Raw genomic sequence first — 18718 nt, 5'->3', positions numbered from 1 at the left:
CACTGGCATCGAAATTTGTTGGGAAAGAGGGGAGGAAGGAGGAAGTGGTGGAGGTGTAGAGAGGGATGAGAGAAAGCCTCACTGGAATGTACACAGAGTGTAACCACGGAGACAGGCTCCCGACTCAGAGCAATGGACTACTACGTTACTACGGAAACAAACCTCCACTTCACCACTCCAGACAGTTTTTTCTAGCAGCACTTCCTAATGCTGTGAGCACAGTGGCTGCTGGAAAATGAACACTGAAATCAGGTGGCAACAAACCAGTCATTAAACAAAACAGTGATTCACGTTTAAATCAAAATAGGTCTTGTAAGTCTGTGCAGGCTTATCAGAGTTGCCTGCATATCACAATAATGAAAGTTTCATTAATGTATTCATGTTAAGAGTGACTAAAAATATTGGTTCCAATGTTGCAGTAACACATAATGACTAGGGGTGTGATCTCGTGAGACAAAAATGCGACGATATTTCTTGTCGAAATGAATTTTGTCTCGCGACGCTTTAATTAAGGGGCGCACCAAAGAAAAAAAAAAGACGATCGGTTTTCTATGGATTCTTTATTTAATTTATATTTATATATTAGAATTGTTTTTACTCTTTATAATTTACTTTTTAGTATTTGTGATTGTATCTAACATTTGTATTTATGGTTGTTATTTCCATAAATACCAAAATCTATAAAATATCTATATGGAGAAACCTTTTACAGTGCTGCATACTGCATATGATAATTATATATTTAGAAAGTAGAACTAAAGTGATTCATTACAAGATTAGTTAAAATATTTCAATTCAATTTCCATTTTGTGAATTTCAAATAAAAGAACAGTCATGTATTTCCTCATTGAAGTTTTCTTAAAAATATAGTTAAAATCTCGTCTCGATCTCGTGAACCCAATATCGTGTCTCGCCTCGTGAGCTGACTTTTATTTAAAAGAGAACTGTATTCATTTTCACCTCATATCCTCATTGTGATGCTGTTGTAAGTCTGTCATTACTTTCAGTTAACCCCAAAACCTGACAGATGCTACTGATCATTTTGATGACTGTTTTTCTTCACATTGCCAAAAAGAAAATTTGTAACTGAAATTCTCTAAATTAACCTTAATTTTAGATTTAATATTTTGACTGCAATAATTGATTATTTTCTTTTCTTCCCATTTTCAAATAGCACTGAGTATCCTAAAAAGAGAAGGTGTAATACATACTTGAACTACTTTAAATATAAAGTAAGCAGCACCAAAACCAATTTTGGCCGAAAATTGAGAGGATTAACAACACAGTCCCTGTCATTCATAGTTAACTGACATATTATCGACATTGATACTGACAGATTATCAGCATGACTACAAACTTAAATCATGAGAAATGAATGGGTTTTGTCATTTAAAAGCAGTGAAATCAGCGAGGTGGTCTTACCTCTGTAGATGGTGGGAAGGGGCAGTGAGGACAGACCCTGGCTTTGCATCTGCTGCTGCTGCTGGAGTCTCCTCTTAGCCTCCAGGACTGGATTCTCAAACTGGGTCCTTCTATTTATATGGCTATGATGATTTAAAAAAAAAAAAAAAAAAAAAACGAAAAATAGAGAGTAGATTACAGATTTCACACCATACTGCTACACTTAATTTAGCTTCCCTCTGAGCAAAAAAAATCAGATCTAGCAATCCTGGCACTACAGCAACTACAGTATCGCTATGATGATTAATTAAATGGCCGGTCCCCAGATTATGTAACAGAGCCGCAGAATGGCTTTCCCTAGTAAAAAAGAATAAACCACTGATCTGGAGCTTTTGTTCCGAAATTCAGCCCGTTTTACAGTACAGGCAGCATTATGTGACTCAGTGACTGGGAGGAAAGCAGCACATGAAACAGCGATTTCCTTTAACGTCCCACGTTGTTCTTAATTTAGTTTTGTAAGGGGGATGATAGTCAACAACTACACATACTATAATTTGCCAGTGTGAAATAATTAGTCATCATTAGATACTTCCCTCACTCTTTTAGACTGCATTGTGTGTACGTGCACACACATGTACAACAATCTTTCTCTCCTCTCTTTATCTTTTAATGAACACTCCAGAATCACCATGCTAATTACAAAACAGATTATATTTTTACATAGTTACATAATTTCAAGGTCTGGTAACTTCTTTCATATTTACATGACAACAAAACAAGACAATAGGAGGTTCTCCACAGCAGGGGAGGTGGCGGTGGATGGGGGGTGCAGTATATACTGTAAGGCAGTGTGTTGCTAGGTGCTGTTCTGGAGGTAAAGACTCCCCGTGCCTGTCTAAAAATAGAGTCCCCGTCCCTACGCCCTGAACTAGAGAGCATCCAGCCAAAGAAATGACACCTCTGAAGAAGGAGGGGACATGCAGTTCAATAGAAAGGACAGACCACTGCAGCACTTGCACATGTGTACTTATGAATGATGAAAAGACATGCCAAAAGACTTTGATTTGTTCTCATGAGCTAATCTACAGATATAGATGCACCGTGAGTGTCTCAGACAAATAGATAACACAGAATTATGGATAAGTGCACACAGACAAATAAACTTCACCTCCACAAACAAACAGTGAGACGTCAGCAGGCAGACAAAGGGAGCAACTGTTTCCTGGCTGCTGCTTATAAATATGATTAACACAGCACCACCAAGCTACACTGAAATGCAAAAGTCATTACATTTTAAAGATATACCCAACTTACTCGACATAGTAGCTGCCGTAAATGGGGTCATCGATTTTCTCCCAGCCATATGGAAGCTCTGTAAAAACAAAAACAGTAATGAATGGTTTGTTTATTTAATGAACTTGCAGCAGCATATTGATCTTGCATGAAAACATCATTGTGGCAGAATTAGTTTACAGCATCATTTTACTGTCTGTAATTACAGGGAATTTGATGGCGCAATAACATGTTAACTGGAAGGACTGTTGTTCTTTCTAAGCAGGCAGTGCATCCAGGCTGGTGAATAATCTGAATTAATCATCTATAAAAAAAAAAAAGCTAAATAAATTGTGTCCACAAAAGATGATTGATTTAAAGAGGCTACTGCATACAGTAACAGTGTATGAAAAGCATCCCTCTCCCAAGAAAAAAGTTGCCAAATAGAAACAAATATTGATAGATCTGGCAGTTGAATTATAACCAGTAAAATATTTATGCACTGCAACTTTTTCATGTTGTAAATATTGTGTTTTGATGTGATAACTTTGCATAGATTAGCAGCTTCAACTAGAACACGCCGTGCCATGCACAAAACCACCCAGTGTTGAACCTTCACAGTATCAGCTGGTACACATTTCTGCTGGTGTTTTACAGATTGACTCTAAACGTTACAAGCTAAAGATTGAACACAATTACCGACAAATAGCCCATTACAATCAGTTGCTGACAAGAGAGAGACACATCAAACACGGCAACGGCTGTGATAAGATTTGAATGACACATTTGATCATTTTAAAGGCAAATTTATCAAGTGTGTACAGTGACATGAAACACAGAGAATACACTGATAAACTGATTGAAATATGTTTTCCTGCTAACTGTAAAACATATATATATAAGTTATATAAAATATTAAAGTATAAGAATGAGGTGATCAGGATCTTTACTCCCATTGGATTGGTGTGACCTTTTTCAAAGCACTATCAACACCTAAACTCTGAAATTTGAGTTACTTCAGGTTAGCTACCATGCACAACCCTTTTAAAATCAATTAAGTGTATTTTCTTAACTGCAATGTTACTAAACGTGTACTTCACTATTACAACATTTTGGTTTGCTCAGATACAGTAAATATCTTTAACTTTTCAATTTGGTGAATACTTCCAATATTTCTGTATGACTGCAAAGTCACACATATTTCTGCTCTCTCAGCCTCGTTCTCCTTGAGAATTGTACTGTTGCTGTTGTTCACACCGATCAAAGCAGATCCTCCTTTGAAACCCTGACAGTCATCAGTCATACTTGACAGGATTTTCAAAGTTGCCCTCTCCTCTTTCCTCTACCCATAGTTCACTGACACAGCTCTTAAAACATGCCTAAAAGGAGTTCTCTCTTTGCTTTCCAAGATATGAGCAATTAGCATTTAAAGCATATTCCCAACTGGAGACTCCAGTGTTTTAGCATAATAGTGTGATCATTGAAACACACAGTGTGAGAGGGTCCTGCTGAAATAGCATTGAGCACAGAGCTCAGGGACAATGTGTTCCAATGCAGCCTGGCTTAGAGTCAGACCAGCTTTGATTAGTGACAATGCAGAGTTAATCAGGATGAGAGCAGAGATAACAGCTGAGAAAATGCTTCCTAATCAGAAACAGTAGCAACCAGAGGGAGCGCTGACGCACCTTGGGCTCAAGAGGACCCTCTGCCTGGTTTAGGGCATGGCTACTGCACAGACAGCCATACAGCAAAATGGCTCAATATTATTCTATATGGTCACTGCATACATGTGGTATCTCTTCCTTGGCCTACTTTACAGACTTAACAGAGTGCTGTGCATACTCACATCCTTTGCACTCCTCCCACACAGAGGAAAAATATCAAAACAATGCTGGTGCAGCACTTGTGCATGTGCCATATGCCTCCCTGAACCCATGCCCCATCCCCTAAAAACAAATGATTAAACTTTCAGTAAGCCACACTATTTTTTGCCTGCACACTCACTAAAATGCATAACACATACACATACACACACACACACACACACACACACACACACACACACACACACACACGGTTGTGAGTGATATAAGAGAGTGCTGGAAGCAGGTTGACAGCCCATGGTAATACCTCCAGAACACTGCAACATTCCTTAGCCCCATCTCCACTCATTAAATATGAAAGAGAGTGTTTCATGTTCTCACCTTTACTGGGCGCTACACACAAATGCATAGGCTACACACACACGCACACATGTTACTTACTTTACTGCACACACTATCCTTTTGCATAATACACACACGCACACACACACACGCACACGCACACACACACACACACACACACACACAAATGCAGGAGATCAAAGGGCTGTCATGTATCCCGGCAGTCTTCTAATGCAAAGCTTTTCTATTAAAACATCCACAGGAGGATCTGCAGAAAGCCAGAAATGTCTCTGCTTTCAGTTTCAGGAAGAAACTACGCTGCACACAACACCACAATACTAAACGCATAATTCCTATTTAATACAATCTGAGTACATTCTGCCATCACTTCTATTAGTTACAATAACACTGAACTTATTAAATCAACCGCTAAAATGAAAACAGCATGGCTGCGATTAAATCTGACAGAGCAAGAAATTAGCAAGACAAGATGTCAACAAGTCATTCATCTACACCACTTTGTTTGGAGGTAAAATGTATGAATGAAATGTCAGAAATAAATGTTTAAAACTTTAATGGTTGCCTGACAGCTTGTGTTTCTTGCTCTGTTGGATTTCCTTTTCAGAAATGTCAGCTGCTAACAGAAATTAAATGAGTAGTTCAACTTTTTGGGAAATAGGCTCATTTGTTTTCTTGCCTAGCACTGCTACTGACCTGACAGTACTGAAGCAAGTGGGTGATTAGCCTAGCTTAGCAAGACTGAAAGCAGCAGGTAACAGCTAGCCTATGTCCAAAGTTCAGAAATATGGAAATGAGCCTCTAAACATGTCAATCAATGAGCTTTAGATGTTTTAGATAAGGACTTTGGAAAGAGCAAAGCTAGCTGTTTTCCTATAGCTATATGCTTCCAGTCTTTATGCTAAGACAAGCTACTTGCGTCTGGGCTTCAGCTACATACTGAACAGGATAATAGTAAATGCTAAAGTATAGCATAACAGTAGCACAGGCAGAGTAAAGTCTGTAAAATGAGTTATAACCCTAACCCTTACATAGCAATATCAGTGTGCCAACATAAGCTAATTAGCCACAGCTACATGGTCATACCAGACCAAGTAACAGGAAAATCTGAGTGTGAACTGAGCGAAACTGCTTTATATGAATTTAAATTTCTGTAACATACTCCTGCTCGAACACAGAGACATGAATGTGGCATTGAATAAATCAAATTCTTGGAAAGAAAGCAAATTCCCCAAAAACTATTAGTTTAACTTGGCGAACACAATTACAGATAAAAATTACGGCCAAAAATAAGAATTAAAAGTTGTAGTAATTATATCTGTTCTCTGCAGCTGTTTTAATGTCAAACTATGTAAATTTAATTAGTAGCACTCTTCTCCAATAAAAAGATAAATTCATAAGCAATAAAATGTAGCTTTCCTCAGTTTAGTATATTCAAGGGATTTGCTGTTACAGCTTTACTTGGTCTGGCATGACCAGTATGGTGGCTAATTTTTTTCTGCAGGCTTTGAGTCAGTTTAATGACTTTATAACTCATCTCAACTGCTACTGTGAAGTTAAGTTTCAGCATTAACCATTATCCTGTAATTGTTCGCCAAAGTGTCTGCTGTTCAGCAAGTTATAGTCCTTAAAAAGTGTTTTTGTAGTCCTCACATAGACCTACAGTACATACACACACAGACTTTTACTTCCACAGAGCAGTGTGCTGATGAATGCTGAACTTAGGAGGATTGTCTCTTTGCTCGTTCCCTTTTGTCTGGCTCCACTGAGATCCGCCTATAACCTCTCTGTCAGCAGCTTGCAATGGATATTTCCCCACAACAATGAGCAACAGAAAGAGAGAGAGTGTGTGAATGAATGTGTGTGCATGCCATATAAAGCTGGCACTGCTTATCGCTGCCATGCTGCATGCATCCAGGAAGGAAATGTCAAGCTGGTGTGAAATTTTCAGGTAGGAGCACTTATGATGGAGGCCCTAAGAGAGTGGAAAAATGTTTGCGACCTCCAGTCTTGCCAGTAAATCCATCTTACAGTCACAGGTGGAGGGCCACTTACTACCAGCAGGAGGCATCCTGGCATCTCCTTCACAAACTACTCAATAACATCTCTCACTTTCTGCTTTGCCTTATTCCTCCATCTTCATCTGCTCTCTTTCCATCTTTGCCTCTTCCTTCCCAAAGTATCTCTCATCCCATATTTTCTTATGCAGTGCCACAGAAAAGGGCCTTTTTGAAGTGAAGTTTCATGCTCACAAGCTGGTGCATTTTTTATTCTCCTTTTTCTAAGTTGGTCTGAGGAACAGGGTGGCAAACCAGACAGCCCTCAGACACTGCAGGGATTTACCTATGTTGCATTTCCTTTCACTGTTCTTTCTTTTCTTTCGTCTTTTGAAGAGCAAACTGAATCATTTTTTTTAGCACCTCAAGCATTTTGTAGTCACCTGGAATTAAAGCATTCTCCTACTGTAAACTGTACTGTACTGGAGTTAATTTATCATGTTGCCTTTGAATGTGGCACATTCAAGCACTGAGGTTATTGTGAAAAACTTGCCCTACACTGATATACAGGGACAAAATCCACTGGATAAGATGTGCTTTGAGATCACACAATGGGCAGCACAGTCCAATGACGTAGACAATAGACTTTCAGAGTTTGATTTGTTGTTGTTGTGAGCACTGGTTCAGGCTCACCTACTGCAGATTCCATTTCTCATAATAACAAGTACAATACATACTGTTTCCCAGTCCAACCTCATTTATCTAAATCTCACACTTAAACGGTGGAAAGCCTGTACTGCCTTTAATTATCTTTCCTTTCATAAATACCATCTAAATCACATATATATTTTTAAAGTACAATAAGTGTGATTAGATAAAATGACCTTGAAACGAATTGTTTCGCAAACCACGCACAAAGACTGCATGAGTCACATTTACATAAACCAAAATACAAGGTGTTAATCATTTCCACTTTTTATTATAATGGTATGAAGTTATGTTATAATTGTTAAGCTATAATTTCCATATCGGTTTATGGCGACACCTGTGGCTACTACTGACAAAAATACACCCAAAGACCAACTGGTCGATAGATATGTTTGAAGTGCTGCCAGATGTTGTTTTAATAAAGAACTCAGTCAGTTTTTTCCATCATGCCATGAGCAAACACAATCTGATATCATTCTGCACACAGCACAAGCAGTTTTCCACACAGCAGCAGGGAACAGTAAAAGTTGGTTATCTCACTGAGAAGTTGGAGGTGTGCCGCCTGTCGCCTGTAGCTCTCCATCTAACAGCTCACTACGGCTGCTCTTTCTTGTTCTATTTCTCCCTGCAAGATCTAAAACGGATCTGCTGTCAATAAAGACAGAAAATCACAGTTGTCTTGAGTTGTAGAAGCAGTGATGAATACATTTTTGAATACAATTTCTGAGCCTGCTTCAAAATAAAGGACATGCTGTGTTTTGACAGTTGAATGCTTGAAGAAGGAGCAGCAGTAGGAAATGTTGAGTTTGCATTAGCAGTAACTTAATACAGATAAGTTTAGAATTCCTTGTGCATGGGAAGACAATTTTAATCCCAGTAATGGCAGACTCCACCATTAACAATAGAAACTACTACATATGGAGGTAATTACAGAATATAAATACATTAATTGGCTTATGCTGAAAAAATAATCATGCCATATTCTCTTTTTAATGCATTGCCTGTCTCACTGTATGTATGTATGCTAAATCTCCTATGGTGTTGCTTTGCTTCACACAAAAAGTTTGATTTCATAAAGATTTGAAGGATTAATAACTTTAAGAAATCTGCTACTATGACCTATTCTCTTTCTGATAATAAAAAAACAACTAAATAAAACATTGCAACATTGTTTTTGGGAGATGATGCCTGTTGCAATTAGTTCAATCTCTTCAGATTATTATATTAGATCACCTTAATACGGAACCATTATGATAAAGCGAGAACTACAATATTAGATGTAGGCATAATATGTTTCTGTAGCTGAGAGAGAACCTGCTGCCCACTTGCCTAACTGAACATTAATACACCCAGACCACCTGTGAATTTAATTCCCACCATGTTCACAGCGATAAATAGTGTTGTTTGCAGAAAAATGAAGCAATTTCTTCTAAGGTTTCAGGTGAGGATCAGCAGAAATGTTGAGGCGGAGTTAACCTTCTAATAGAAATAACAAAGGGCTTAATGACGCTCTCTCTTTGAACTATCTATCTTTTTTATTTGTATAACTATTATTATTTTCTCTATCTTAGTGATTATAAATCAGACATATTATTATCAAAGGACTTGAGAGTGCCGATCAGCAGAACTCAGCCTCAGTGTTTCTTCAACCAGTATAACCTATAATTCATAAACTCGCCTCTATCTTCAATCAACAAGAGAAACATTTGGGTAATGTGATAATCACTTTTGTTCCTATCACAATGAAAAGCACAATCAACAGAGTTATAAAGAAAGGGATGCTGCGTGCTTTGAGGGATGTGCACTGGGCTTGTCAGATGCAATATTTTCTGAGCCCTGCAGGCCTTCTCGATGGGTAAACATGATGTGTGGCGACTTGGCAGAGAAAATATTCCCTGCAAGATGGGTAAATTACCTGTCTTGGTTTCATTGGAATTGGGAGTTGGTTGGACAATATGCTGTGTGTCCTCTGGCGACACATTGCTGTCTTTCAGATGCTGTAGCAGGCTCAGTTTTAAATCTAAAGTAAAAATACTGGTATTATGAAACTGAGGCATCCACTGAAGTTAGGCAAAAATAAGCATGCCCATTTTCAAAGAGGTCTTCTGACTGCTCACCTCAAGATATATGAATGAAAATGGGTTTATGGGTACCCACGAGCCTTCCCTTCAAATACATGCCCACTTTATGCTAATCCCATGCAGTTTGGGTCAAAAACCATGCAGTTTTTTGCATGCATTATAATGTGTTATTTTCACCTATTCTAATTTGAATATTTCTGCATACTGGGAACCTTAAACTGTCTTGGAATCGCATAAATTTGGTATGACTGGAAGGCGGAGACTCTTGTGGATTCAGTGACTCTGACAACTGTATTCATGTATGATGATGTTAATCCTCACAGTAGCCATTTTGTTGTTGTGAGATACTTTTCTTGAAACCTGACCTCTCTATATAAAATGACCTATTGTGACTTCTAGGGTAATCACAGCGTCATGAAACTTCACAACAACATACTAGAGATCTTGGACATTCAGTGGCTATATGGCCTTCTGAGGCATATTGAATTTGAATAGGCGCCTTACCATAACACAGTGCTGGTTTATTCATTCTTTGGGGCTTGAACAGTGCAGTCTTAAAGATACCATGATATGGACTCTTGAACTTTGAAAATTGCTACTCCAAGGAAAAAAGGGCCTTTTCAGTTACACTAGTGGTTTTAGTCCAACCAATAAATCACATCACTGCAATGTTTTACCAGCACTGCTGTTCTACCTGTTCTATCAAATCAAACTGCATTCAATGCAACTAATCACACATTGATTTACATTTAAAACTGCCACACAGTGACTGGTTGCAACAGGGAATATATTTTCTTAATTTGACTTTTAAGGCTTAGGATGTCAGAGAATCTAGATAGATATGATGTGCTGGAGGATTTGCCTTTTCTATCTTTGCTTTTGCATGACTTGGTGCTTGGTGGTGAGTTGTACTGCGCTGAATGTGTTTGTGCCATTTGCTCGTCTGTCTTCCTCGCTGTCATTTTTAACTGATATGTGACTGACTGATGTCGCCTAGCTGCATACCCAATTCCCCCCTTGGCGATCTTATGATTGACATTAAAGAAGCAATGATTTCATTTTATGAGCCATGTAAATATTTATGTGTTTATTCATGACACCTATGCATTGAAATAACTTACTGTAGTCAGTGCCAAAAAAACATCATTAACATAGCTTTGAAATGTAAATGTTCAAATGTTGTGTCACATTAATGTTCAGCAGTCACACACTTCACTTATGAAGACTTGAGATTGACTTGCTCTTGACTTGAAAACAGCTCTGATGATGAGTTTGATTTCACAAGTACACACAAACCTTTTCCTCTCTCATACTAATAGCCGTCACTTCATCATCATCATCATCATCATCATCATCATCATCATCATCATCATCATCTGGCTGAATATTTGTATCAAGTATGATAAAACTGCACTGGCTGAGACAGGGTTTGGCATAGATTGAAGCACTGAGATTTACTGTCATATTTTCACATCACAGGCCAACAGATATTAGCCACAAGTAAGATTTTATCCACAGGGAAGATTCTTGATTGAACTCCAGATGATTAGTATATCTCTGCTGTGACAGGAAAAGTCAATGCAACCACTATGGACTTGACAACAAATCAGTTAAATGCATCACTTTCTGACAACAATGTCACCTCCCGTGTGTTATGGTCCATTTATGTGAGTTACTATTTTTCCTCAACTTTTTTTTGTTGTTTAATGCACCTCTGCTAAGTGTAGAAATCCATGTGCTTACATTCCCCCTTCTGTAAAGTCCCATTGGCCTCAGTGTATCACAGCTAGCAGACAATAGTTCAGCGCTAGACTAAAAACAAGGCTCGTAGCTTATCAAGACATTGCAGGGACAGGAAGATACATTACTGAACTGTGACCTGGCACTTATCCTGTCCTCTTTTGCCTCCAAAGTTCAGTGTTATTTGGCTACAGTAGTTTGTGTAAAACATACAGATTCACATATACAGCACTTTCTCCTCTTCTGATTTCCATCTGCAATATTGCTCTACTTAAACCTCTTCTCATCCCTATGGGGTCAGGAGTGCTGTTTTGTAATACCTTTTGTTAGGTGTAAATAGGATAATGAATGTAAAGTAGCTTATTGTATTATACCCTCTTGGATGCTGTTGATTAGATTAAATTATGTAAAAAGGTTAATTAGATTCAGCAAATTTCTGATTCAATTAGAGTCCAAATGGACAAATAAAAATGTAAAAAAGACTGAAATAAGAGTCAAATATTGGACCACTGGTGTAAAAAGCACATTGCTGATTCTGTCAAATTGTTTTGCATTATACTGAACTTGCATGGGGGACGCACCAGTGGTAGAGGTGCAAGATTTGGACAAAATCATGTAAGTGCAGGCATTGTTTTTCAACCCAGCATATATTGCACTTCTTTTTAAAATTAATTTACAAAACCAGTTCAACATAAAGTAAGCAACTGCTAATTAGTGCTATTCAATACTGGGAAATTATATATATATTTATTGCTGCATTGATGCTATGATTAAGTTAAGTTTACAGACTTCATACTTCATGATAAATCATGTTCTTGCATCTTTCCTACAAAGAGAACTCTCCTTTACTGATTTATTTTTGATTCATATTTAACTCTGGTGTCTGCTTTCAACTTTCAAATTCATTTTTCGGGTAAATATGACAACTAAACAAGTGGATTGATCCACTGGAACAACAACCATAAAAAAAACTGTAATGTAGCTTTACAGACCTGCAAAATACAATACTGCTGATATATTACAATGTTATGATAACCAAATCCCAAACAATATTGAATCCTATATCACAATATCGATACAATATTGATTTATTGCCCAGCTTTGCTCACTATATAAGTTGGCTGGGTTGTAGCTGATATACACACTCTGACAGCTAATTCAGCAGGCATACGTCACACACCTGCCACACAGACTTTTGAATCCTCCTTCCAATCTCCAGGCCTCAGGCATGCTCTGCTGGGGATGTTCTCAAAATACATCCATCAATCATTTTGTAGACAGCTACGCCTGCCCCTCCCTGATACTCTGTTCACGACTGCTGCAGGAGTCTCAAGGTGAAGGAGGGCGCTGCGTCTCTCCTCCTATAATAACTCACCTCTAGGACTGACAACACACGCACACACACACACACACACACACACACACACACACACTTGCAGCAAAGTGCATAGAGTGTGTGTGTTTACACTCGGTGTCCCCTAAAAAAATCTTCCTGTATCCCACAAATACCATAAAATCTATCTCTAAGTCCCACTGAGCCAGCTAAAAGGACAACAGAGTGAGCAGGAGAGATGACATTTCTCAGGCTGGAGAAGCTTTGCGTTTGTAGCATCCATCTGGACATAAGTGATAAAGTATTGTAAGAACACTCAAACACACACACATACACCCAAGACAGCTTTTTTTAAAACATTTTTTTTAGAATTGCAAACGTAAGAAAGAAAAAAGAAAAACAAGAGCCCTGTGATTTCCCTTGGAGTGGGGAAAAGAAGGGAATGTAAGCCCGGCTCTAGCCTACAAGAGACAATAATAACTTTGTCTCTTTGCTCATGAAGCTCCTCATATGACCAGAATGTAATTACATGTCTTGGTTTGGTGCTCTCTGTCTGCACGTGGCTGCAGTCTGCCGAGACGAAAGACAGAAAAGCACTCAAACACTGCTGAAATCCTTCAAATCTGAGCATCATCAAAGTTATAATCCACCTCGGTGTCTACATTCATTCACACATTGTATATCTGGTATTGTATGTGCTTAGCTTCCCCAGAAAAGACGTGCCGACGTCTGATGAAACACACTGAAACATCTTACAGTTTTGTCTGCTATAATTCACTTATCAGGGGGATTCTCGCTACCTGCGTTGGCATACCTGATGTGAAAATCAGGCTGAATAAGTAAAGAATTAAGTGAGACAACAGTGAGCTTGCTCCATTTCCTTCTTTCCAGCCAACAAATATTTGGCAGGGAAAAAACTTTGAGAGCGTGAGAGTGGGGGGAATTAAAGCAAACAGCGAGGTTCTGTAAAGAGCCTGTCCTAGTTCTTTTCATCTATCAAAACAAAAAAAATGAAGACAGGAGGACAGGAGGGAGGGAGAGGGACAAGGATGCATACAGTTATAGAGAGGAGGTGAGAAAGATGGAGGCAGCGAGACAGAAATATAGAGTGAGTTATGTAACTACAAGGCGCCTGTGATGTCAACTGCTCTGTCTTCACTTGGTGCCGACGCTCCTTTGAACATGCAGGAATGAGCGCGCTAAACCGAACACACATTTCCCTGCATATTTTGACAGAATCTGGCTGTATGTGTTACAACTGGCTTTAAATGTAAGTGAGAACAAGTTGTCTTTACCAGTGGTGAAAACAGTTGCTCAAGTACAGTTTTGAGATACTTTACTTGAGTATTTCCATTTTATCATATTCTATGTCTACTCCATTATATCTATAAAGGAAATTGTGCTTTTAACTCCATTACATTTGCTACAGTTACTACTAGTTGCGATGAAAGTAAAGATTTTACACACATTTTGGTGGATTAAACCACCCGACAGCATATAAAGTAAGGAAATGTAGTTCTGCTTTAACCAACTACAACATGAAATGCAGCTTAATACATTAGAAAAATTCCAGTTTCAGCTCCAAGACCAACTTCCTGGTTTAACTTTCAATTTCCTTACTTGAGTTTGGGTGCTCTAACCCCTTTGGTCACTAGCTGGGATCTAGGAATAACCAGCACAGCCCCATCCACTGATTTAAGTGAACAGCCAGGCACATAGGGGGTTAATAAGTCTCTGATGTAATTTGGAGCAAGGCCATTTAATGCTTTAAAAATGATAAGCAGGATTTTAAAAATCAATGCAGAATGTAACAGGCAGCCAGTGTAAGTTGGCAAGTACCTTAGTAATATGTTCCTATCTCTTAGTGCCAGTTAAAATCCGTGCAGCAGCAGTCTGTACCAGCTGGAGTCAGTGAAGAGAGCTCTGACTGATGCCGGCACAAAGTACATTGCAGTAGTCAAGGTGGGAGAAAGTAAATGCATGTTTGACCTTATGTAAATCAGCAGGAGACAATAATGATCGGATTTTTGAGATTTTTTAGTTGAAAAGAGCATGACTGGACAACATTTTTCACTTGAACATCAAAACAGAGATCTGCAGGAAAAGACCAAAGCTGTCAGACTTCATGAGACCAATGATGATGGCCTAAGACTTATGCTTTGGGACAGCCAACATTTAACATCGCTGAGGCAGGCAAAATGATTATCAAGGCTGCTGGAGTTCTTGGTTTAAATAGGGATGTATAACCTTGTGTCATCTGCATAACGATGATGAGAGATACTATTGTTCTGAATGATCTGGCTGAGGAAACGTGTATATTTAAAACAGCAGTGGTCCAAGGATAGAGCCTTGAGGAACACCACAATTAAAATGGGCAACAGAGGAGCATACAGTTGCTGCAGAACAGAGAAAGTTGAATGCTTGAATGTAACAGATGCAGAGCAGTTTCCTAAATACCGACCTAGATGGTGCAGGAGAATGCAGTGCCAAAATCTAAAAACACCAGGAGAGTGCGTCACTTCTATCAGCTGTTAAAAGTAGATCATTAAAACCTTCATGAGGGCTGTCTCTGTGCTATTGTGAGCTTTTAAACATGATTGAAAACATTATTATTCATAAAATATATTAATTAAATTGAAATAACTCACTTTAGATAAAAATGATAATTTAGAAATTGGTTTGTAATTGTACCAGTGTATCGTGTACTCAATGTATTAAGTAAGAGGAGGTCCAAATTAGGCTTTTTGAGTTATGGTTGATTGATTACATGTTTAAAACAAGTGGGAAAATGACCAGAATTTAGTGAACTGTTAATAATTAAGAGAATAAACAGTCCAACAGAGGGAATATCTGTTTTAAAAACTTAGCAGGGATAATGTCTACACCACAGGATTTCATAAGAGAAATTATTTTATCTAGTGCTGAGATGTTAATGGTTTGAAATTGGGAAACTAATGTTGTAGGTGAGTGGGTTTGGTGGATGAGGTGAAATTAGAGACAGAATGCTCTCTATCCTCTTAATAAAACAAGCATTGAATTTCTCTGTCCAGTCATTTTCGGGCACAAAATCTGTTTTGGATGGACCACCAGAATTTATCACTTTGGGGTTGTGATTGTTTTTGGATAGAAAATGTGCTGATCTTGCATCCTTTATTGCTTTGTGGTGAGAGTATTGTAAGTAACTGCGGACTAAGTCAGCTGCCATTTGCCTTTCAAATTTTCTGTATTCATTTCAATGATCAAGTGTGATCTTTTAGGCAGGGGAGGATGAGTGAGTTCAACTCTCTCATTTTCGGTGGAGTAATATAGTCAAGAATGGAAAGACATTGATTGTTAAAACAGGTTAGTGGTTCATCTGGATTGTGTGGAGATGCTGTAATGGGGAGAAGACCAACTGGAAAAAGTATCTTTGAATGTGGCTGCAGAGTCAGCAGTAAAAATGTGAGACCATGATGTGGTGGGGTTTTAAAACAGAAGAGGATAGAGGTTCTTTAAAAAAACAGCTTTTGTGGTCAGATAGAGAGACTACTACTAACTCTAGTACCGAGTTGAGGGTATGTTCTTTGGAATGCGTAGCTCCTTTAACAATTGATTGAATGAGTCAACAAGATCTAGGGACCCACCAGACATAGGATATGAAGGACCACAAACATGAATGTTAAAATCATTCAAAATAAGTACTGCCAATCTTGGACAAAACAATAGATAATAGCTTAGATTATTCTGTGATATAATTATTGTACTTTTGGGGGTCTATAAGCTAAAATACACTGAAATGAGAAAGCTTAGGATTTCAAATGATGTAATGATGATGACAATGATGTAATGATGTATTGCCAAATGAAACATAAGACACTTCTTATATGAAAAAAGAAAACAATACAGCTAAACCACCACCTCCCCCGAAGGGTCAAGGATGTTTAAAATTAGGGATGGAGAGGTGGGTAACCTTTATGATTGCTGCTGAGTCTGCTGGGGTCAACTATGGCTTAGTCACAATAAGAAAGTCAAAGCTATTGGAGACAATCAGATCATTAATTATGAATCATTTGTTACAAAGTGACCTTGTATTCAGAAGGTCATTTTTATTTGGGTGTGTTACTTGGATCTGCCACATAAAGGCTCTTAATTCTTCTTTGCACCTCTGGCTCTTACTGTGCATGTGTGTGTTTCCCCTCCATACTCAAAGCCAACAGTTAATACTTTAGCTCTGCTCCTGTTGTACTGTCACAGCTCACATACTCCACCCTGTGATCCTGTTAGTGCTTATCAGGGCATGGCTCAGGTCCAAAGATAGACACACACACACACACACGCACACGCACACGCACACGCACACACACGCACACACACACACACACACACACACACACACACACACACACACACACACACACACTTACCTTTTCCACCAATCAATACCAAATTTACAGAGGCAGCTTTTCTCTCCCTTACTGAGCTCAGCTCTCAGGGGTGGCTGGTGCCACCAGGCTGTGGACGGCTGGAGCAGACAACACACCTTTCATATTGGCTGCTTTCACAGAGCCCTTAAGGCGGAGACTGACTTTAAGTTATTGAAACCTACAAAGACTAGACAGACTGATAAAAAATAACTATTTTCACAGATATGCTTTTTGTGTCCTGACAGTCAGAAAAGAGAAAGTATTCAGCAACTGTGTAGAAACAGAGATGCATTACAGGTAGGTGATACTGTATGTCAGGAAAGAAACCCATTTTTCTGTCGGATTAAGAAATTAAACTGCAATTTAACTGTTAATTTATTTTGCAATTTGTGCAAAAAACAAACAGAAACTGAGCAAAAAGGCTAAACTTGAACACCAAGGCCAATCCATTTGGTTTAGTTTGGTCCAATCCATCATTACACTCAAATCAGAACTAACTAGAACAACTGGTCTCCCACACAGACCCTGCAGCCATGTTGACCCATTATCCCTTCAGCTGGGACTAACTGAATGAAAGGCCCAACAAGATCAATAACAATCCTCACAACCATCAGCACATCTACTCCTTTGGAACATCCTCGGTGGATAAATAGGATTGAAAGCACTGGAGATAAAAGCGCAATCACATTTTGGCTAATTCCTCAGTGGTGTCGCTGACTTTATTTCTATGACATTTCATCATCTTCAAAAGCTTCTTCCCTTTAATGTCTAAAGATTGAGGGTGAAAAGGGGAGTTTTGTCAACTACTGTACATGGGAGGTCTTTTGAGTGACGTGCAAGATTGGGATGGTAATTCTGTTGGAGGAATAAAATATGTCAACAGGAAGCAGTCCCTGTGTTTAATGCCACCACACACAGTGCAAATGTTTTCCAACCATCTACCATTTCTCCCTCTTGCACTCCATCTTGCTGGAGTCAAATAGTATCTGCAAATACCTGTTAACATTTGTTTTATCCAGCTCAGAATAGCAAATCGACCAAGGGATCCTGGCCGTTGAGATATGATCACACATACTCAGCTGCACTACCTCTATGAGTGATATAGTAGTTGTTGAATTTCCTACTAAAACTGCTGAAATGATTAGTCAGTTAATTGACTTGTCAGAGTAACAATTTGTCATTTAACAAACACATAGGTTAACAGTCTACAGCCACATTAGCAGCTAAATGAGTGTGCACTTAGGCCACATTTAATATCAACATGCTAACATACGGGTATTTTCATTGTCTGTCGATTACTTTGGCAATTATTTAGCCATGTTTACTTTCATTACATTTAAGAAGCTGGACAGAGAATTTTAGTATTTTTACTCAAAATGATTAATCAATGATCAAAATAGTTGACAATGAATTTTCTTTCGATCGACTAATAGATTCCAGCTCTATTAACATGCTCACAACCACAATGCTAACATGCAGATGAAACAAGCCATAATATTTCCCATGTTCACAACCTTAACATGATAGTGTATGTATGCTAGCATGCTAAGAGTTGCCCATTAGCAGTAAACACAAAGTACAGCTGATGCTATTGATAATG

At 38.5% G+C, this 18718-nt stretch overlaps 1 protein-coding gene across 1 annotated transcript in view; it reads right to left on the bottom strand.

Annotated features, from left to right (window-relative positions):
- The window catches only part of magi2a (membrane associated guanylate kinase, WW and PDZ domain containing 2a), a 228452-nt gene that overhangs the window by 48809 nt on the left and 160925 nt on the right, over positions 1-18718 (bottom strand). Inside the window, exons 7-8 of the mRNA XM_053343945.1 lie at positions 2716-2773; positions 1423-1544 (exon numbers count right to left, since the gene is read on the bottom strand). Coding sequence (XP_053199920.1) covers positions 1423-1544; positions 2716-2773 — 180 coding nt within the window. The remainder of the gene's footprint in view (positions 1-1422; positions 1545-2715; positions 2774-18718) is intronic.

Source organism: Scomber japonicus, chromosome 23 (assembly GCF_027409825.1).
Source record: "Scomber japonicus isolate fScoJap1 chromosome 23, fScoJap1.pri, whole genome shotgun sequence".
In the NCBI taxonomy this organism is placed as follows: domain Eukaryota; kingdom Metazoa; phylum Chordata; class Actinopteri; order Scombriformes; family Scombridae; genus Scomber; species Scomber japonicus.
The sequence above is the reverse complement of the archived record's forward strand: the minus strand, read 5'-3'. Positions and strand labels throughout refer to the sequence as shown.